Source organism: Artemia franciscana, chromosome 6, assembly GCF_032884065.1.
Source record: "Artemia franciscana chromosome 6, ASM3288406v1, whole genome shotgun sequence".
Taxonomy (NCBI): Eukaryota; Metazoa; Arthropoda; class Branchiopoda; order Anostraca; family Artemiidae; genus Artemia; species Artemia franciscana.
Genome location: NC_088868.1, coordinates 35,983,163 through 36,006,874, shown reverse-complemented (window position 1 = coordinate 36,006,874; position 23,712 = coordinate 35,983,163). Strand labels below are relative to the sequence as shown.

The 23,712-nt window shown below is 33.9% G+C and overlaps 1 protein-coding gene across 3 annotated transcripts in view; it reads left to right on the top strand.

The window, feature by feature from the left end:
• The window catches only part of LOC136028370 (flightin-like), a 31,339-nt gene extending 29,032 nt beyond the window's left edge, over nt 1-2,307 (top strand). For all 3 annotated transcript variants that reach the window (XM_065706163.1, XM_065706165.1, XM_065706166.1), the window contains exon 3: nt 1,943-2,307. In XM_065706163.1, the coding sequence (XP_065562235.1) occupies nt 1,943-2,126 (184 nt within the window). In that variant the 3' untranslated portion in view covers nt 2,127-2,307. The remainder of the gene's footprint in view (nt 1-1,942) is intronic.
• Nucleotides 2,308-23,712: the final 21,405 nt, after the last annotated feature.

The window sequence follows — 23,712 nt, the reverse complement described above, 5'->3', positions numbered from 1 at the left end:
TAATTTCTGATCGTTTTTTTAATAATGCTGGGAAATCCAACGTCCCCTGAATGGGAAATATCCTTCTCCCATGAAAAATCCTCCATGGAAAGACCATCCCACATAGCATTCAACACGCATCCGTGATTTTTATTCTGGCAAAAAATACAAAATTCCACATTTTCGCTGATTTGATAGGATTTTGTAACCCCTACAGTAGGGATCTTTGATAAGTTGAATCTGATGATATGAATTTCATTAAGATTCTACGACTTCCAGGGAGTGTTTCCCTTTTTTTTTTGAACCTAAGCAAACTTTGATGGCTAAACTTAAAATTTGATTCTTTTGATGTATCTATTACTATCAAAATTCCGTGTGTTTTTTAGAGTTTAGATTAATATTGAGCCAGGTCGCTCTTTACTTACAGTTGGTTACCACGAACTGTTTGAAAAATATTCGCTGCAGAACACTGACATAAAATAGAGGTTATTGGCAAGGACTGATGTCAATGAGCTTCAATTGGCACTCTAATTTGAAGAGCTGTAAGTTAACTAGTACTGGAAGGAGATTAAACTTGAAGGAGATTTTTAACTGAAAGGAGAGGAGATTTTTAACTGAAAGCAAGGAGCGATATTAAAACTTAAAAGGAACATAAATTACTCCGTATATGAAAGGAGCTGTTCCCTCCTCAATGCCCTGCTCTTTACGCTTAAGTTTTACTCTTTCTCTGAACTCTACTTTTTAAAACAGTAAAAAACTTTAGCGTAAAGAGCGGGGCGTTGAGGAGGGAACAGCCCCTTTCATACACGGAGTAATTTCTTTTCGTTTTAAGTTTTAATATCGCTCCTTACTTTCAGTTAAAAAAACTCGTTTTTTATTTAGTTTCTGAACGTTTTCGAATTAATGCGTGTTTTGATTTTGGCTCTCCGCACATGAGTAATTAAAACGAAATTTGCATATTAATTTATTCTTATGGCTAAATGGCTTTCTCAAAGTTTTGATCGGACGATTTTGAGAAAAAAGGAACGGAGGAGTAGACCTTCAAGCAGCTGCTAAACTTGTTAAACAACTTTATGCTTGTTGATGTAGATTGCTCCCCTATAGGTTGATTCTTATTGCGTCTATATGTTCACGCTTCAAGTAGCTGCTCAGTTTTCTAAATAGCTTTATACCTTCTGACGTAGATTCCTCCTCTATAGGTTAATTTTTATTGCGTCTATCTACATTTTGACGATTATGGGTTGGGTATTTGCTGAATTTCTTTCTTATGTCATGATAATAGTCACTCCGTTATGTTCATGTAGTTAACAGAAGACGTCTTTGTTATTATCATTATTAGTAATAGAAAAAATATCATTATTTTAGTGTCGAACAGCGCTGCAATGCAGAAAGACGCTTTAGAGAAACATGTTGAAGCATTGTAAAAAGTGTGATTTCTCTTTATAGCAGCGGTGAACAAAATTCACCTTCTGTTTTCTGTCCTGTTTTTGTCCTATTATTGTACTATTCTGTTTCTATTCGGTTCTATTTCAATTCTATTCTGTTTCTATTTTATCTTCTGTTATTGTAGTGTTCTGTTTCTATTCTGTTCTGTGACTATCCTGTTTCTACGTTCTGTTCTGTTATTATATAGTTCTGTTTCGAGTCTGTTCAATTTCTATTTTCTGTTCTGTTATTGTACTCTTCTGTTTCTATTCTGTTTCTATTCTGTATTTATTCTGTAATTGTACTATTCTGCTCCTATTCTGTTCTAATTATATTCTGTCTCTATTTTCTGTTCTGTTTTTGTACTGTTCTGTTTCTATGATATTCTGTTTCTACTCTGGTTCTATTTTCTGTTCTGTTACTGTACTGATCTATCTGCAAACCCACCAAAATTTATAATTTGTGGACCTGATACACCTTAATATTCTGCCTTCCCCATTTGAATTTCAATACATCTAATTTAGTGTACTTCTTATAGATACAAACCTGAAATCCCGAGACCTCAATCATGGGCAGAACGTGCTTTGAGAACGTTCAGTGAGAAAAAGAACACCCAAAGCAAGAAAGACGTTGAGCTGATTCACAACATCAGAAGCAACATCAACAATTATGCCTATCATAGACAATTGAGCTCCAAAAAACTTTGGAATTATGCATTTTAGGCTCTTAGAAGCTTGTGTGTGAATCCTGGATTGAACAGTCTTTAATGAAGATGGTAGATTATATATGAAATCTTTCTCTTTGTTTTCTAGTAATGAGCGGCCGTCTGTAGATTTAAAATTAAATTTGTCAAGTAATGAATGTTCAATATATTTTAATGAAATACAAGTTTACTTAAAATTAGTTTCATCTTTTCAAAATTTGTAAGTTTATTGTCTTGGCGTAACCAGTTGGGAAAAATAATTTCGAATCCATCCCCTCCACTGTGGTTCAGAAAAGAACTTTTCTTTAATAGTTTATTTTACTTTTATTAACCTAAGTTCTACAATATTTTATTACACTTCCAAGTTTTGTACATCCCTGCATTAAATGAGATTGGGGAGGTGTTTGACACAAACTCTTACAAATAACGTCCTGTTAATATGAGAATAATATTATTCGAACAATTATGTATTTCCTAATATCTTAGAATAAGGCAAGACTGTGAACGTCTTGCTGATTTACGTGTGATGGGCTTTCGAAACAAGTCCTTGACTTGTAATAATACAATTAAAGGAAAACTTTTATCCCAGTACTTTAGGAAATTAATCTTTTTTTTCTCCTTGATATTACTATTAGCATGATACTGAGCCAAGTATGTAAATGCAATCAATACCGAATCAGTGACAGCCGTAACTCTCTTAAAAAACTCACCCAAACCCACGGACATAGGCAGGGAGGGGGGTTCAGGATATGGGCCCACTCCCCGGATAGTCCACATTTAATTTATCAAATAAGTTGTTTTAATTATTGGCCCCCATCAGCGAAATTTCTGTTTGAGACTACCTTAACTAGCCCCTAACTTAGTGCCCTAAGAGTCTTGCAAATATAGTGTCATTCATGTGGAATACTACCCCCCATTTGGGGGTAGTATTCCTACCCCAAGGGGTTTTATTTTGTTCATTGTATTTGCAGCATGATAACTATTGGCATCTCCCTGGTTCTGAATAACGGATGATACATTCCAAACTACTTTGAAGTCATAAAAATTTCCAAGAGCTTATAATAACATAATAACATAAGAAAAAACTTTGTTTTTAAATTTGCAACAAATAGTTTTTAAAGTACCCCTCGAATCCCTGCGTGGAATTTAAATTTTCTATTAGGAAATTTTTTAATAGTAAATAGCTATTCCAGTGAGCCTAATGCAATTTTATAACCATTTTTCGACCCAAGTATGTATCTATTTTTTCTAAGCTAGAATACTACTACTATGTGAATTGCATATGATGCTCACGTTTAACTGGAAATACTCGTGGATGTTCTGACAAAATGAATTTGACAGGAAAAAGAAGATAAGAAAAGGAAGAAGAAAAGACAAGACACGGCTATTTTACTGTTGTAGAACAAAATAACTTATTTTCATTTTAATTGACTACAACTAAAATATAACAATTTTTCTGCAGTTAAAAGCTAGACGATAAAAACAAGAAAAAAAGATAAAAAACTGAGAAGAAAAAGTAAAACGAATAAAGTGATACGGCAACCCCTTTCATTGGGTGCAATTGTGGATGCCCCTTGAATGAGTGTTTCGAAGACAGACCGTCAACTAATCCTGTTACTTCGAATATGTAAGTCTTATTACCTCCTTCAGAATAAGAATTGTATCTCTCAATATTCATCCTAGGGACCACCTGCAAGAATTTGAAAAACTTGGAACAAAATCCTTTTCAAATACCCCCCCCCCAAACACTAATTGTGTTGTTTCATAGTCCCGTAATAGCTGGGTGACTAAGGCACCCTTTCCATTGTTAGGGGAAATATCTGAGAAGCATATTTTCCTCAAAAATAATTCCAAGGCCTCTGTTACACTACCGCATAGTTTTCCGTATTTCTTAATTAAATTTGTCTGGGTTGTGGCGTTGTGGCTACTTTGAACGGCTTGGCCTCCCTCCGGTAAAAAACTTATGTGTGTATACCCGCACCGTAGGGTATCGATGAAGCTTAGACAAAATAAAGATAGAACTGCAATAATAGATAATAGGGAAAAAAAGAGAAAAACAAGTAGAAAGAATAAACATATAATTGGTTCTATGTAATTTTGCTTTATAAAATATTGCTCTTAAAAACAAAAATAATTGACTTTATTTCGCTTTCAATCCTGATGTTATTTTGATTTCCACCTTTTTTACGACAACAAGCAGGGAAATGAAAAAACTAAGTAAGTGGAGCAAACGTAAAGATGGAGTTGTGTCAAAAAAAATTTTTATTGCTTTTCAGACATATAAATAATTACTTTATTTTGCTTTTACTCCTTATCTCAGTTGCACGAGTTCCTTGTATTTTTTTTTTATTTTTTTGTTGTTTTGCTAAATAGAAACTGCGCGAAATAAATTTTGTATGGCTATTTAGGCTCAGCAAAGCTAATAAATTGGATTTAGAAATGATCAGGGGAAAAAAATGGGACACAAGCCATGACTGTGCTATCCACAAAATGTAATGAATTTAAAAGAGAAGGGTCCCAGCCAAATTTCCTGGCATCGATTTCAGTCCCTATTATCTATGGCTTGTGTTCAATAATAGCACCTGTCACATATCAAGTATCCTTCCGTCCTAATCAGGACTGGCCATTTAACTTTGAAATCTCTGGAAAATGGTTGAAAAAATGATTTTTTGTTTTTTAACAAGCCTTTTTTAAAGGTCAGACTGATAGTCCTTATTTGAAAAAAGAAGATAAGAACCTTAGTTAAGGCTGTTGTAAGAATAATTTGAAAATAATCATTTGTTGTTTTTTCTCAGAAAGATAAGCTTCAAAAATGTCTGGAAAAAAAATATTATGTTAATAAAAAAATTTTATATGCTAGATTCGACAAGTTTGTATATATGTGTATGAACCTATATATATATATATATTTTTATATATATATATATATATATATATATATATATATATATATATATATAAATATATATATATATATATATAATATATATATATATATGTATATATATATATATATATATATATATATATATATATATATATATATATATATAGTACATACATAGTATACATATAGAACATTAGAATTAGTTGAATTTTAGGGGCTAAAGCAACTTCAAAAGAACATAACTTCTACACCTTTTTAATCCGTTTGGTGTCATATTTTTTTTTTAGTTGGTATTTTACTGATCATTCGATTCCCGCTACAGCCAAACAACTGATTACCAGCATATATAGCTTTTTTTCGTTAAGAATATAATTTCCTAATTGTTCATAATTCTCATTTATACGTTTGTTTGTTTTCATTTAACAAACTTAAACAATCAAATTTCATTTTCACTGTTCTTGGTATTTCAACGCTGGTATAACATATGGGAAATATTTCTTAGAAGAATTATTCCTAGAAAAGGCTGAGAATCTTATCTCTTTAGCAAGCGTTGATTTAAAAGTGACACAGAGATCTTTTTCGTTTGTGTTACATTAAACAATAAGGACTTTCTTATTTTGGAGCTGCTTGAATTAAGAGGAACTGCAGAAGCAAGGGTCAAGTTCTTTTCTAGGGAGACGCGATCTGAGACTTGTCCTAGTCTAGTGAACTAGAAAGAGTTCACTGAAAAAGTTCATTCAAATTCTTGTTGCAAATTTATTTCTTTAATCTTGCCCAAAAGTAGCTCTCTAAAAATAATCTAGTGAATAAACCGGAAGTTAAATATCTTGTGGACGACCCGAAAAGCTATTTATTTTTTTGTATAAATTTGCTAGTTTCAGTTACATTATTTTAGTAATTCCACTGATGACGATCGCTGCATATATCATCGAAATATCTCTGTTCGTTTTAAGTTTTAATGTCGCTCCTTACTCTAAGTAAAAAAAAAACTTGTTTTTTTATATATTTAATTTCTGAATGTTTTTGAACTAATGCAGGTTCTGATTTTGGCTCACCGCACATGAGTAGTTAAAACGAAATTTGCATATTAATTATATTTTTTATCGCTAAGTGGCTTTCTTCAAATTTTGAGTGGCTTTCTTTTGTGGCACTTCTGTACCTGTTCTTATCACTGTCTAAATAAATGGATTTATCCCCATTTGAAAATTTACTTGTTCGTCGTACAACAGCAGTGTGGTTTAAGAAAAGAATACGTATTAAACGAAGAAGAAAATACGTATAAGAAGAGAATACGTATAAGAAGAGAGTTAGCGTGGTCTAAGAAAAGAATCTAAGAAGAGACGTAAGCCAATTTATGGCTTACGTCGTATATATGAAGAAATAAGACCAACCAAGTGAAAAACTATGAACTCAACATTTTGTTTGCAATTAGAAGAGACGGAAGGCTCCCCCCCATGCTCATCATTTCCCCAAACGCTTCCAATCAAAATTTTGAGATAACCATTTTGTTGAACGTAGTTGAAAGGTCTGGAAATTATGTTCATGAGGATGACAATCCCCTCCCAGCCCTCAAGACAAGGGTTGTAAATTATGCCCTGGTGACCTATGAGGTTTTAATAGGAAGTGTGGTCGTATAAACTTCGGAGGGGGCTCATTGGATTGGCAATCTGAAGCTCTAGTGCCCTTTTTAAGAGTCAAAGCCGCTTAACATGTAGGAGGTTCATTAGAAGTGTATTTTACATTTAGGCAAAATTAAAGAAGAAAAAATTTACATCAAGACTTTGAATGAATTTTGTCATTGAACTTTCTCCGAAAAAAACGTATTGAAATAACCCGTAAGTTTGTTATTTTGTGAATGACCCGAAAGCTAATTGAATGTTAGTTTCAATTTGAATACTTCAGTGTTTCTACTGATGATGAGCACTGTATGTGTGATGGAAATATTTAGACTTTTGTACCTGTTTTTGCTGTTTAAAGAAATGGATTTATCCCCATTTGAACATTTATTTGTTCGTCATAGAATGGCTGTATGGTTTGAGAAAATAATACCTAATTTAAGGTGTCACGTCAAAAATACGTCGTATTTATGGGGAAATGAGACCAACCAAGTACACAACCATAAACTCAACATTTTCTTTACAATTTAAAAGACACAGAAAAATTTGCCACTTCATTGGAAATTTGTTTTATATTTGGGCAAAACTAAAAAAGAAAATTTACATTTAGACTTTGAATGAACTTTCTAAGTGAACTCTCTCTGAAAATAATCCAGTGAATAATCCAGAAGTTCATTAATTTGTGAATGACCTTAGAAGTTGTTTATTTTTGGTATAATTATGCTAGTTTCAGTTATGAACTTCTATTCTACTGATGACAATCGCGGTATATGTGACCGAAATTATTTGGACTTCTGTACCTGTTTTTTCACTGTCTGAATAAATGGATCTATCCTCGTTTGGAAATTTATTGGAGTAAAAAGTGGCGAAGGGCAACTAGACAGCCCTTCCCCCCCACCTGTTGCTCTCTTTCCTCCAATCGTATCTCACCGAAATTGTGAGATAGCAATTTGGCTGAGAACACTCCGAAGAATATATAACAAAGCATCCGGAGTTGACCCAACCCACCAGAGCCCTTGGGGCAAGGACTATAATTTGTACCCTGGGGGCATATGAGAATTCTTATGAAATGGGTGGTCGTATTTTGACAGGGTTCAATTGATTGGAAACTGAAAGCTATAGCGTACTTTTAAAGAGTCAAATGAGGCCCCCCCACGCTCATTATTTACCAAAAAACATCCAATCCATTTTTTTAGATATCTATTTTCTTCTGAAAATTCTTGAAAGGTTCAGCAATTATGGAGCATTCTTGAAAGGTTCAGCAATTATGCTTATGGGGATGTCAAATCCCCTTCAGCCCTCAGGGCACGGGTTGTAAGTTAGGTAACCCGTTCATTGTTTACACATAGCTTATATTATTGAGAAAAGTATACATGTCTGACCTTTACTTTATAAAAAGACAAAGGACATTCTTGTGAGTCTTTCAGAGAATTTTGAGACACTCCATTTAGAGGGAGTGTTGGGCTAAATAAAAACACATTTTGTATATACAGTTTGTCAAAAGTTTTTAACTCAGGACTAACTGAGTATATTAATTATGAACTTTCAGGAAATGATAAGGGACATGATCAATTGACCAAAAAGCAATATTTTCACACTACTATTTTTACTGATCCTACCACTACTACTACTACTGCTATCACTGAAGCTTCTGCTTCTGTAGCGGGTACTACTAAGGCTGAAGATATTGAAATAAACATTTGAGGAAACATTTAGGTGAAAGTTGAACTGAATCAAAACATACTATGTGTATACAGATTGCTGATATGGGAGTATCAGCAATATTTGTAGAATGGCTTACTGTATCAAGAGAAAGCTTCTGGGGCATCATGAGTGGCTAGCCAAAAGGCAACATGTACCTGCTACTACTGCTTTTAATACTGCTGCTAATACTATTTCTACAACTACTACTACTGCTACGATTCTAGTAAAATTAAGGCTGCGCATATAAATGTGAAAATTTAACAGAATATTGAGGAACAATTTTAAATTAATCAAAACACACTATGTGCATGCAGATTGTCCAAGGTATCTCAAGAATGGATTTGGGTATTAAGTTGGATCTTTCGGAGAATGCTTAAAGACATCAGGACATCAGGACATCAGGCCAAAAGACAATATATGCACGCTTTTACTAGTACTACTACCACTCCTATATTTACAACTTCTACAGGTTATATTACTATTACTTCAATTGCTAATTCTTACAATTTCGGTTCGTTTTAAGCTTTAATGTCACTCCTCAATTGCATTAAAAAAAAACTTTTTTCTTCTTTAATTTTGAAACATTTTTGAATCAATGTAGTTTTTGATTTTGGCTCACCATCCATGAATGATTAAAAGGAAATTTGCAAATTAAATTTACTTTTTTTGGCTAAATGGCTTTTTCAGAATTGTGATCTGATGATTTTGATTAAAAAAAGGGACGGGGAGGGGACCTAGTTACCCTCCAATTTTTTGGGTGACTTAGAAGGGACACTAGAACTTCTAATTTTATTTACGTAAGTTTTTATTAGTAATAAATTACGCTTAACTTGCGAACTTCTATATTTGTATATTTTTATTACGTATATGAGAGGGTTCGCCCTCTCGTCAATACCTCGCTCCATACGCTAAAGTTCAATTTTTTTTTCCAATTCCTTAACAATGAACCCTAAATGAAAAAGGGTTTAAATAGAATAAATAGCTGATATGAAAGTACTAAAAAAACTTTAGCTTAAAGAGTAAGGTATTGACAAGGGGTGAATTCCCTCATATATGTAATAAGTTCTGTTCGTTTTAAGTTTTAACATTGCTCCTTGGTTTCTGTTGATACATTTATTTTTTATTTAATACCATACAAGGATAGGACTTTTGCTAAAGCTCTTCTATCGGCGGAATCATACCTTCTTAAGAATCTATGAAGCTAAGCACTAAAGGGGCCTAGTGAGTCAAATTTTCGCATTTCTAAGTGCGAAAGGTATGATCAAACTAAGTAATGACGAAGACCACACTGCCTTTCCATAATACAACAACAAAAGAGATAATAAGGAGGACTTTTTTCCCAAGACAGTGAACCAACAAAACCTATTTGAATATTTCGGCCCTATATCTAAGGGCCGTCTTCAGCAAAGAAAAAATAAAAAACAATAAAACACTTACAATAAAAGTTCTCAGTTAAAAATCCATTTGTTTTTATATTAAAATAGCCTTGGCATCATTACTTCTTAGCGAAAAGTTCAGCCAAGACTGTCTGATAAAAGCTAACATTTTGCAAGATAAAAAGGTTCATTCATTTCACTAACTGTATTTATTAAAAATTGGAATGATTTCTTATTGCGATATTTGCCTTCTATGCAGCTAATCTGATAGTTCTTTTGATATTGGGCTTGTTTGTGTTCGTTCCTTTTTTTGTTTTATTTTGAATTAGATTATTTTCTATAATTAATTTTGTGTACATAGGGTTGAGTGTGTATTCACCCAAGTCTCTATTCAGGGATGTGTTATTATTTAAGTTTCGTTTGATTTCGATTGCCTCACGGACAGTTTGTTTGATTCCTAGGTCATTGCTAATTAGAATTGTTTCGTCAAATAGAACATAATGGTCTGGATTTCAAAAATATGATTACTTAAAGTTGAATCGAAAGATATGGAGTTATTTTTAGATTTTAATGCTTTTTCAATACTTTCTTTATGTTGCTGCAATCTTGTTCCTAAATTTTGGTGGGTTCGACCAATGTAATAATTTCCACAACTACATGGTATTTGATACACCCCTCGTAGACGAGTAATTGGGGTTTTATCCTTACTAGAATTGACAAGATTCATTATACTTAAATTGCTTGTGAATACAACACGTAAATTGTTCTTTGAATAAATTTTTTCAATTTTGAAGTAATTTTCGGAATGTAAGGTAGGTAAATCGTGTTTGTGGGTTTATTCGAATCATTTACTGGTGTGGGGTTTAAGGCTTCAGAAGAATGCATCTTTAATCTTTGAGCAATTAAATAAAAAAAACAAGTTTTTTTAACTGAAAGTAAGGAGCGACATTAAAACTTAAAACGCACAGAAATTACTTCGTATATAAAAGAGGCTGCTTCCTCATGAACGCCCCGCTCTTTACGCTAAAGTTTGACTCTTTCTCTCAATTCTTCTTTTTAAAACAGTAAAAACTTAGCGTAAAGAGTGGGGCGTTGATGAGGAAGCAGCCTCTTTCATATACGAATTAATTTCTGTGCGTTTTAAGTTATAATGTCGCTCCTTACTTTCAGTTAAAAAAACTTGTTTTTTTTATTTAATTTCTGAACGTTTTTGAATCAATGCATGTTTTGATTTTGGCTCTCCGCAGAGGGATAATCAAAACGAAATTTGCATATTTTTTTTTTGGCTCAATGGCTTTCTCATAATTTTGATCGAATGATTTTGAGAAAAAAAGAGCGGGGGACGAAGCCTAGTTTCCCCCCCCCCGATTTTTTGGTTAATTGAAAAGGCAACTAGAACTTTTAATTTTTTACGAATCTTTTTGTTGGTAAAAGATTTACGTAACTTATAAATTAGCTTACGTAAAGAACTTTTGTATTCTCATGTTTTTATTACATATATGAGGGGATTCGCCCCATCGTCAGTACCTCGCTCTTTACACTAAAGCTTAAATTTTATCCCAATTCATTAAGAATGACCCCTGAATCACAAAAGCCGTAGAATAAGTAGTTGAAATTACTGAAAATACTTCAGCGTAAAGAGCGAGGTATTAGAAGGAGGTGAGCCCCTCATATGGGTAATAATTTCTGTTTGTTTTAAGTTTTATTGTTGTTCCTTACTTCCAGCTGAAAAAGCTTTTTCACTTTTATTTTTTAATTGTTTTTTTTTAAATAATGCTAGTAAATCCTGCTCTCCTTTCATGGAAATTTTCTTCTCTCATTACAAATTCTCGAAGGAAAGTTCCCCCAGCATATCCCCCTCTTCTCAACCCCTCCCCCAAACCAAAAAAATCCTCCTGAAAACGCCTGTATACTTCCCAATAACCATTACTATATGTAAGCACAGGTCAAAGTTTGTAACTTGTTGCCCCTCCCACGGGGACCGTGGGGGAGTAAGTCGTCCCCAAAGACATAGTTATAAGGTTTTTCGACTACGCTGAATAAAATGTCTGTCTCAGAATTTTGATCCGTTGACTTTGGGAAAATAATTAGCGTGGGAGGGGGCCTAGGTGGCCTCCAATTTTTTTGGTCACTTAAAAAGGGCACTAGAACTTTTCATTTCCGTTAGAATGAGTCCTCTTGCAACATTCTAGGACAACTGGGCCGATACGATCACCCCTGGAAAAAAAAAAACAAAAAAAAAACAAATAAACACGCATCCGTGATCTGCCTTCTGGCAAAAAATGCAAAATTCCACATTTTTGTAGATAGGAGCTCGAAACTTCTACAGTAGGGTTCTCTGATACGCTGAATCTGATGGTGTGATTTTCGTTAAGATTCTATGACTTTTTGGGGGCGTTTCCCCCAATTTTCTAAAATAACGCAAATTTTCTCAGGCTCGTAACTTTTGATGGGTAAGACTAAACTTGATGAAACTTATATATTTAAAACCAGCATTAAAATGCGATTCTTTTGATGTAGCTATTGGTATCAAAATTCCATTTCTTAGAGTTTTGGTTACTATTGAGCTTGGTCGCTCCTTAGTACAGTTCGTTACCACGAACTGTTTGATAATAGTATCAAACAGTTCGTGGTAACGAACTGTAGTAAGGAGCGACCCGGCTCAAGAGTAACCAAAATTCTAAAAGATGGAATTTTGGTACCAATAGCTACATCAAAAGAATCGCATTTTAATGCTGATTTTAAATATATAAGTTTCATCAAGTTTAGTCTTACCCATCAAAAGTTACGAGCCTGAGGAAATTTGCGTTATTTTAGAAAATAGGGGGAAACACCCCCTAAAAGTCATGGAATTTTAACGAAAATCACACCATCAGATTCAGCGTATCATAGAACCCTACTGTAGAAGTTTCGAGCTCCTATCTACAAAAATGTGGAATTTTGCATTTTTTGCCACAAGGCAGATCACGGATGCGTGTTTATTTGTTTTTTTGTTTTGTTTTTTTTTCTTTTTCCCAGGGGTGATCGTATCGACCCAGTTGTCCTAGAGTGTTGCAAGAGGGCTCATTATAACGGAAATGAAAAGTTCTAGTGCCCTTTTTAAATGACCAAAAAAATTGGAGGCCACCTAGGCCCCCTCCCACGCTAATTATTTTCCCAAAGTCAACGGATTAAAATTCTGAGATAGCCATTTTATTCAGTGTAGTCGAAAAACCTTATAACTATGTCTTTGGGGACGAATTACTCCTCCACAGTCCCCGTGGGAGGGGCAACAAGTTACAAACTTTGACCTGTGCTTACATATAGTAATGGTTATTGGGAAGTATACAGGCGTTTTTAGGAGGATTTTTTTGGTTGGGGAAGGGGTTGAGAAAAGAGGGATATGCTGGGGGAACTTTCCATCGAGAATTTGTCATGGGAGAAGAAAATTTCCATGAAGGGAGAGCAGGATTTACTAGCATTATTAAAAAAAAAAAACAATTAAAAAATAAATGTGAAAAAGCTTTTTCAGCTGGAAGTAAGGAACAGCAATAAAACTTAAAACAAACAGAAATTATTACCCATATGAGGGGCTCACCTCCTTCTAATACCTCGCTCTTTCTGCTAAAGTATTTTTAGTAATTTCAACTATTTATTTTACGGCTTTTGAGATTCAGGGGTCATTCTTAATGAATTGGGATAAAATTTAAGCTTTAGTGTAAAGAGCGAGGTACTGACGATGGGGCGAATCCCCTCATATATGTAATAAAAACATGAGAATACAAAAGTTCTTTACGTAAGCTAATTTATAAGTTACGTAAATCTTTTACCAATAAAAATATTCGTAAAAAATTAAAAGTTCTAGTTGCTTTTTTAATTAACCAAAAAATCGGAGGGCAACTAGGCTTCGTCCCCCGCTCTTTTTTTCTCAAAATCATTCGATCAAAATTACGAGAAAGCTATTTAGCAAAAAAAAAAAAATATGCAAATTTCGTTTTGATTATTCCTCTGCGGAGAGCCAAAATCAAAACATGCATTGATTCAAAAACGTTCAGAAATTAAATATAAAAAAAAACAAGTTTTTTTAACTGGAAGTAAGGAGCGACATTAAACCTTAAAACGCACAGAAATTACTTCGTATATGAAAGAGGCTGCTACCTCATCAACGCCCCGCTCTTTACGCTAAAATTTTTTACTTTTTTAAAAAGAAGAATTGAGAGAAAGAGTCAAACTTTAGCGTAAAGAACGGGGCGTTGATGAGGTAGCAGCCTCTGTCATATACGAAGTAATTTCTGTGCGTTTTAAGGTTTAATGTCGCTCCTTACTTCCAGTTAAAAAAACTTGTTTTTTTTTTATTTAATTTATGAGAGAAATTGGGTACCCGTTGCCAAAAAGTATGTCTGTTATAAAATCTAATTCTTTTTTAACATACGGCTCTGAACAGATATTAAGTACTCTATCCACAAGAGATATTACCACACATCTTTTAACCTGTGGAGGATGGTTAGATTTGAAGTGAAGGTATCTATTATTATGCGTAGGTTTTCTGTAAACCGTAAATTCAAGTTTATTCACACTGCGTATTATCAATACATCTAAAAAAGGTATTTTTCCATCTCTTTCGGTCTCTAGAGTGAATTGCAGGTTTCTATCGTAAGTATTGAAATGTTCTAGAAAACCTTTAAGTTCACTTTCGCCATAATTCCAAACTGAAATTACGTCGTCCATGAAACGTCCCCAAAACACATGATTAAGAAAATACGAATCTAGGGCCCAATTTTCAAGATTCTCGACGATAATATTTGCGAGTAAACCTGATAGAGGTGCTCCCATAGGAAGGCCCCTTACCTGTTTGTAATATGAATCTCGAAACTGGAAGTGCATGGAATATTTGCTACATAATTTAACCAAATGCATGAGAACATCAATGTCTAGACCTATTGCTGACTCTTCAATTAAATGGTAATTGTTTTCCAGTTTATTTTGTAATAATTGTTCAGATTTTGAAACATCAATACTATTTTACTATTTAAATATCTATTTTAAATTTGTTTTTATATACAACCCTATGTACACACAATTAATTATAGAAAATAATCTAATTCAAAATAAAACAAAAATAGGAACGAACAAAAACAAGCCCAATATCAAAAGAACTATCAGATTAGCTGCAAAGAAGGCAAATGTCGCAATAAGAAATCATTCCAATTTTTAATAAATACAGTTAGTGAAATAAATGAACCTTTTTATCTTGCAAAATGTTAGCTTTTATCAGACAGTCTTGGCTGAACTTTTCGCTAAGAAGTAATGATGCCAAGGCTATTTTAAAATAAAAACAAATGGATTTTTAACTGAGAACTTTTATTGTAAGTGTGTTATTGTTTTTATTTTTTCTTTGCTGAAGACGGCCCTTAGATATAAGGCCGAAATATTCAAATAGGTTTTGTTGGTTCACTGTCTTGGGGAAAAAAATCCTCATTATTCTCTTTTTTGTTGTTGGATCAAACTAAGTTATTTGCTTTCCTCAAACTCAGGCTAATACCTATATAATTACTAAATATATTCTTACCTTTATATTCTTATGACCTTTCTCATAGAGGGGCTTGATTAAACTTTTCCTGAAAATCGCAAAGTGTCTTCCCCGTTTTCAAAAATCATATTCGTAATTTTCCGTAATATAGCTCTAACTTCACAACCACCTTGTTAAAAGCAATAATAGTTATTTACTACACTTTCAGCACCTGACGCCTAATTGATTTTTAATACTTTTAGTACTGTCTCAAATTTGTCCTCGAAAAATTAATCTTCCTTCGCTTCCAAAGTGTCACAAACCTGTCATTTCTTGTAACTTTTTCACCGTTTTGGCACATTATTAAAATGTTCTGTACTCCTCCCTTTAAGTCTTTCCTTATCATTAATTGTGACCTTGTTTTTATCTTTAATTAGGACAAGTCCAGATTGACTACTTCCTCCCAGTTTTTTGAACTTGCCAATAAAATATTTTATTATCATGCCGTATTTTGTTCTAAATCTTCAGCAATTCCGCTTGTTCTTAATCTTCAACAATTTTATCTGTGATTTCCATTTCACACCTCCTTAGTTCATACTTAAATCCTTTCTCTATTTTCTGTACATTCCTCTTATGTTCATATTATCTATCACTCAAATGTTTCTTGTACAAGCCCCTTTTCCTTTCTATTCCACGTAAAGCATTTTCACTAATATTCCTAGCTGCGTTTCTAAATTTGAAAAATGACACTTATTTTTAATTACAAAATCAAAAGTTTTATGATTTCAAGAAAGTCTGAATCCGTAAAAAAAAAATCAGACATATTCATAAAAAAGGTACCAATGGAATTGTCATGCTTAAGACCCCCGCCCTCTATTTGACAAGCCCTAAAAACCACAATTCGCCATAGGGGAAGCTAATTTCCACTTTTATTTGGTTTTTCCACCAGAGCAAAATACAGAATAAATATTCGTAGAGAGAAAATTAAAACATCAGTGAAAGGTGATATAGTAAATTTTAAGTTTTTATTGTTATCATTAAATTTTTACTTGTTATTTGGTAGTGCAAAATTTAACAAGTGCTTCTAGCCACTTTAGGCTGTAAAACAACTATCTTGGGCAGATAATTTCGGGTCAAAATGTTGTGAAGCGAGAGTTCTGGTGTAACCTTCAACATTGTTAAATAGCAATATATTTAACTTCATAGATTTTGAAAATTGAGATTATTTTTGAAAATTATTTTTGAAAATAGATTTTGACTATGGTGTGCCACCCAGTGGTGGCACACCATGGTTGTAGCAGTAGCGTAACCTAGTAAAGAGCTGACCACAGCCCATAGTAACCAAAAATTTTAAAAAAGCGTTTAGAAAAAAAAACTGCCAAGTGGAAACATATTTTCATCCGACACTGATTTAGGGATGGTTACTACTATCCTGGTTAGTCTTAAAAGTACAAGTTTATTGAGAAAACAAATTTTTCTGGTGATTTTGAAAAAAAATCAAACCTCTCGGAAATGGTCTCAGATCAAATGAAAATTATACCATTGGAAGCAGCACAGTCAAAAACCATCAACAGAAAAAATTAGAGCCTCGCCCCTTGAACAATAAGGAACATCTTTTTTTTTGCATGGGTTGTATTGATCTGTCTCCCGTTTATTTTTTTTTTTTTTTTTCCAGGACTAGCGGTTTACCAGAACTTCATAGAGAGATGCTAAACAGCTCATTCAAAAGCTATCACTTCGATCTATGTTTTTTTTTATACATTTTACCATCTGTAAGTGCCATATGGCACTAAAATGGCATTTTTGTGCCATTTCTCAAAGGGTGGGGCTAACAGGCTACCAGAAAATCTTAGACAGATTTTCAGTATCTTATATAAAATATATTGCTCATATCTACTTCTTCCTTATAAATTCCACCATCAGCAAGTTCCAAATGGCACTAAAAACGGCAGTTTTGGTGCCATGTCTCAACTGGAAAAGCTGGGGCTAGTGGACTATCAGAAATTTTTAGAGTGGCGTTTAATGGCTCATTTATAGCTATTGCTCATATCTAGGTGATTGTTTATCGATTCTACCATTCGTAAATGTGAAATAGCCCAAAAACAACGCTTTTTGGTGTCACTTAAGTAGAAAAGCTTGGAAGCATAAAACGATCTTATTGTAATAATTATGGTCCGAAATCATTAATTAGAGGTTTGCAAAAACACCTCCCGTTGCTCCTCCTCTAAGCTCCATTAATAAACTACGTAATTAAGGTACCAAAACTAATATATCAAATAAGATTATTAGAGGCACGGTTCTATTGCCGCAGCGTTGGACTTCAATTCAGGGTGTCTTGCGTTAGGTTCCCACTTGATCTTTTTTTTCAATCACGGTTTTGTCCCTTATATGATTATCTTTAAGACAATTTCACTGTTTCTGTCAATATGATGCACTCATTTTTTAAAGAATGTCCCGGGAAGCATTTTGATTCAGAAGGAAGTAGAGGTCTTTCAGTTCATGGTTTGCAACGGCATTCTTAGTAGATTACTAAATCCATAACCCAACAAATGGCATGATTTTGTCAAAATCTTGTGGAGGGGGGGGGGGGTCAAAGTTAGAGAAATTTTTTCACAAATCAAGAGAAAAAGGCAGAAAAAACTGAAAAGCGAGCTATGTTGTAATAAAAAAAGGTCAAGATGGACTAAAGGAAAGTGACCTGTTTCAATGGATGCTTGAATTATGCTGAATTATCTTAGTTTTGACATCATTTTTGGAGAAAATAAATTTCATCTGGCAGGGGGGGGGCAAACCAAGGTGTGGGGGGGGGAACTGAGGTCTGGAAGGGGCAGTTGCACCCTCTGTCCCCATAGCATGTTACACCCCTGACCCCAACCCCTTGTAACTTAGGGGTTAGAGAAGTGTACGCATGTGGTTCTGGAACCCCTCAAAGTTGTATATTAAAAGAAGGATTACTTATTGCTATACCTACTTATTCAAATTATTTAATTATTTTCACAATTTAATTGGTAAGGTAAAACCTATATGTAATTTATAGCCTATAGCGTAATCATAGTACTTAAAAACATATTTGTATTTTTTTCAGTTGTCAGGTTACATTCTAACTTTTTTGTAGGATCTTCCCCCCCCCCTTCCCATACAAAAATCTACCACCCCTCCTTAACTATTGACCATTATCCACTATTGCATTATCAATCAAATTACCACTATTGCATTATCAATCAAATCATTATTGTTAAATAAGACACTAAAAAAAAACAAAAAAAACAAAAAAAAAAACAGAAACCTTTTTTGCAATAAGAAGGGAGATGTCGACTTGCAGAATCCTTGGTGACATTAACCACATTAGTTCAGTACTGAACTAACATTCATCAGTACTAAACTAACATTCATTCAGTGAACATCTGTATTTGCACAATGCAATTTTCAGCCGGATTAACTCTGACAAGTAAATTCTTTGATATTTTTTCAATGAATTCGGAGTAATAGCATGGTTTTTTGCCAGCGCTGTACAAATTGGATGTGAATTATCTTGGGCGTTCGTTTATCTATTTTTTGAAAATTATAAACATTATTGAATATAAATATGGTTAAGAGAGGCGATAAAGACAACGTGATTTAGAGGATTCAAGAGGATCCACAGAGTCGACTAATAATATCTCAAAGTTAGATAAAATCCTTGAAGTAGTCGAAGCAATTGAAAATGATGTCTTAGAAATAATTAAATTAAAAAAAAACTAGTTTTTTAAACTGAAAGTAAGGAGCGAAATTAAAACTTTAAACGAACAGAAATTACTCCGTATATGAAATGGGCTGTCCCTTCCGCAATCCTTCGCTAGTAAAAAACTAGTTTTTTAAACTGAAAGTAAGGAGCGAAATTAAAACTTTAAACGAACAGAAATTACTCCGTATATGAAATGGGCTGTCCCTTCCGCAATCCTTCGCTCTTTACGCTAAAGTTTTTATTTGTTTTAAAAGTAGAACTGTGGCAAAGAGCCAAACTTTAGCGTAAAGAGTGAGGGATTTCGGAGGGGACAACCAATTTCATATACGGAGTAATTTCTGTTCGTTTAAAGTTTTAATGTCGCTCCTTACTTTCAGTTAAAAAAAACTAGTTTTTTATTTAGTTTCTGAACATTTTTGAATTGATACATGTTTGATTTTGGCTCTCCGCACATAAATTATTAAAATGAAATTTGCATATTTATTCTGCTTTTTGGATAAATGGCTTTCTCTTAGTTTTGATCAGATGATTTTCAGAAATAAGGGGTGGGGAAGGAGCCCTGTTGCCCTCCGATTTTTCGGTTACTTAAAAAGGCAACTAAAACTTTTATTTTTCAACGAGCGTTTTTATTAGTAAAAAATATACTTAACTTAAGAATTAACTTACGTAACAAACTTTTATATTCTTATGTTTTTATTATGTATATGAGGGGGTTTGTCCCCTCGTTATTACCTCGCTCTCTACACTAAATCTTAAGTTTTGTTCCAATTCTTTAAGAATAACCCTTGAATCAGAAAGGCCGTAGAATAAATAGTTTAAATTACTAAAAATACTTTAGCATAAAGAGTGAGGTATTTATCTTCTCCTAAGTACCCCCCTCTTTATGCTAAAGTATTTTTAGAACCCCTCATATGCGTAATAATCTCTGTTCGTTTTAAGTTTTAATGCTACTCCTTACTTTCAATTGAAAAACTTTTTCATGTTTATTTTTTCATTTTTTTTATAGTAATGCTAGAGAATCCCGCGCCCTTTTCATTGAATTTCTCTTCCCCCACGAAACATTTTTCCAAGGAAAGATCCTTCCACATAGCCCCCTTCCCTCAACCCCACCCCCAAACCGAAAAAAAAAAATCCCACTGAAAACGTCTGTACGCTTCCCAATAACCATTACTGTATGTAAACACTGGTCAAAGTTTGTAACTTGCAGCCCCTCCCCCAGGGACTTTGGGGGAGTAAGTCATCCCCAAAGACATATTTATTATGATTTTTGATTATGAGGAACAAAATAGCTATCTTAAAATTTTGATCCGTTGACTTTGGGGAAAAATGAGCGTGGGAGGGGGCCTAGGTGCCCTCCAAATTTTTGGGTCACTTAAAAAGGGCAGTAGAACTTTCCATTTCCGTTAGAATGAGCCCTCTTGCTACATTCTAGGACCACTTGGTCGATACGATGACCCCTGAGGAAAAAAAAAACAAATAAACACTCATCTGTCTTCTGGCAGAAAATACAAAATTCCACATTTTTGTAGATAGGAGCTTGGATTTTTGCTGCAGGGTTTTCTGATACGCTGAATGCAATGGTGTGATTTTTGATAAGATTCTATGACTTTTAAAGGGTGTTTCCCCCTATTTTCCAAAATTAGCCGAATTTTCTCAGGCTCGTAACTTTTGATGACAAAGACAAAGTTTGATGAAACTTTTATATTTAAAATCAGCATGAAAATTCGATTCTTTTGATGTATCTTTTAGTATCAAAATTCCATTTTTTAGAGTTTCGTTTACTATTGAGCCGGGTCGCTGAAAATGGAAATCGTTGACATTAAATCTGGTTTAGAGTCCCTAAAATCTCGCGTGGAAGATCTAAAATTAGCAAGAACGGCCCAAGAAAATGAATTATCTAGTATCAAGCAGGAAATATCGGTATTACGAAACCAAATTGAAAAGGAGTCTGGTTCGGGTGAATTAGTATCTAGAGTCCTTGTGTTAGAAAACATGAATAGAAGAAGGAATGTTATTCAATGGATCATTAAAAGTCAATCTAAATCAAGGGCTAAAGACCATGTTGATACCTTACTTTCCCACCTTGAATTTAATATCCGATTTGAGCAACTTGAGTTTACGGATAGATTTATCAAAATCCAGCTTCAGGATGGTAAGGACGAATTCTGTGTGCTTCATGGAAACAAGAAATTACGTGAAAACCCGTTCGAAAGAGGAGCCGGACGTGAATACCCTTATTTGACAGATGATGTGACAAAAGGAATTCGTGACATTCGCAATTCCCTTAGAATTAAACAAAAAGAATTTAAAGCAAGGGGAATTAGTGCTTGGATCCCCCTAGTGGTCCCACCTGTACTGTGCTTGATTGATAATGAAGAAAAAGTAAAGCTTAAGTGGTATAAAGTCCTGTAAGTGAGATACATGTATGAGAAATAGATATAAAGATAGAAATAGTCGCTTAGTATTTTTTTTTTTTAGTGGATTTATAGCTTATCATGAGTATTTGTGATTTATTTATTGGAGTTATGGCTGTAGTTGGCCTATGATCTAGCTCATGTATCTGTGTTAAATTGCGCTCGCCTTCATGATATGAATAATGGCTGAAATAAATAAGAAGCCAAGAAGAGATTATGTTCTTCTTTTTTTCCTTTTCTTTTTTGTTGCTGTTGTTATTCTTATTTCTATTTTATTTTTCATTATTCTTATTTTCGAAATATTCGTCTTTTTTCTCTTCTTCTTTACTTTTCTTTCCTCTTTTTGTTTTTACATTGGCTCACTGACATGGGACGCGGAATTATCATTGAATTTGGATTATGGGTGATTTGAATATTTTTCAAATCCCTGCTGGAAGGTTGGAGGAACTAAAAAAATATCCTCTTGACATAAATAAATATTTTCATAAATTTTTGTCACAAGATCAAGATTCTTAGGTTCCTTATATTGCACCTAAAAATAAATATTTATATATTCATGATCTTCCACCTTTAAATAATCATATAAAACGAATGTCATTTTGGAATTGTAGAGGACTAAATAGCACCCTAAATTTTTTGCATGATTTTTTTTTAAAGTATCTTCAACAGATCTGTTGGGAGTGTCTGTTCACAGATGTGTTGTGAAACATTCCTTGAAGCAAATAATACATTTCAACATTCTGAAAATTATCGATTTTGAGGTGTTAGTCGCAACAAGATCAGGAGGGGAGGAGTAGGTGCTTTACACGAGATGACTTTACATCTTCTTTACGTAATTATCGATTTTGAGGTGTTAGTCGCAACAAGATCAGGAGGGGAGGAGTAGGTGCTTTACACGAGATGACTTTACATCTTCTTTACGTAATTATCGATTTTGAGGTGTTAGTCGCAACAAGATCAGGAGGGGAGGAGTAGGTGCTTTACACGAGATGACTTTACATCTTCTTTACGTAATTATCGATTTTGAGGTGTTAGTCGCAACAAGATCAGGAGGGGAGGAGTAGGTGCTTTACACGAGATGACTTTACATCTTCTTTACGTAATTATCGATTTTGAGGTGTTAGTCGCAACAAGATCAGGAGGGGAGGAGTAGGTGCTTTACACGAGATGACTTTACATCTTCTTTACGTAATTATCGATTTTGAGGTGTTAGTCGCAACAAGATCAGGAGGGGAGGAGTAGGTGCTTTACACGAGATGACTTTACATCTTCTTTACGTAATTATCGATTTTGAGGTGTTAGTCGCAACAAGATCAGGAGGGGAGGAGTAGGTGCTTTACACGAGATGACTTTACATCTTCTTTACGTAATTATCGATTTTGAGGTGTTAGTCGCAACAAGATCAGGAGGGGAGGAGTAGGTGCTTTACACGAGATGACTTTACATCTTCTTTACGTAATTATCGATTTTGAGGTGTTAGTCGCAACAAGATCAGGAGGGGAGGAGTAGGTGCTTTACACGAGATGACTTTACATCTTCTTTACGTAATTATCGATTTTGAGGTGTTAGTCGCAACAAGATCAGGAGGGGAGGAGTAGGTGCTTTACACGAGATGACTTTACATCTTCTTTACGTAATGATTTTGAATGTTGAGATGCTATTTGAGAGTTGTGTAGTAGAAGTGAATGATGGAAGAAACATGTTTTTGGTAATTGTAGTATATCGGCCACCATCGTCTAGTCTTCAAGCGTTTTAAAGACAATATGAGTCATTGCTAGATGCTCTCACCCAACAACACCATCCATTTTGTGCAATGGGAGATTTTAATGTTGATTTAATGCGTCATAATGCTGTGACATCTAATAAGGGTATGGCATTTTTGAACATTTCATTTTTGCATGGTTTGTTACCTACTTGCTTACTACCGTCAAGAATTTGTGATAACCATGCAACTCTTATTGATAACATTTTCACATCGCAAAATTGCTCTGATACCCATATTATTTTAAGTGATACGTCTGATCATTGTGTTGTTGTTTCTGACTTCCCTGGATCAGGAATGGAGCGTGGAAAGAGACCAAATAAAAGTAATAAAAGGGTAATTAACCAGAAAAAATAGATGAGATGAAAATAAAAATAAGAGATATAGACCGGAGTGATGTGTTTAATATTGAAGACACAAATCAGTCAACTGCTTTATTTTATAGTAAGTTTAATCAAATATTTGACCGAGTATGTCCTTTGGTGTTAAGAAAAAGTCAATGGGTTACTCAAAGCTTGTTAAATAGTATAAATGAAAAAAAATAGATTATATAAGGTAAAGATGAAGTATCCAAATGAAATTGATATTGAAAACTTTAAAAAAATATAAAAATCGGTTAACTTTTGTTCTCAGA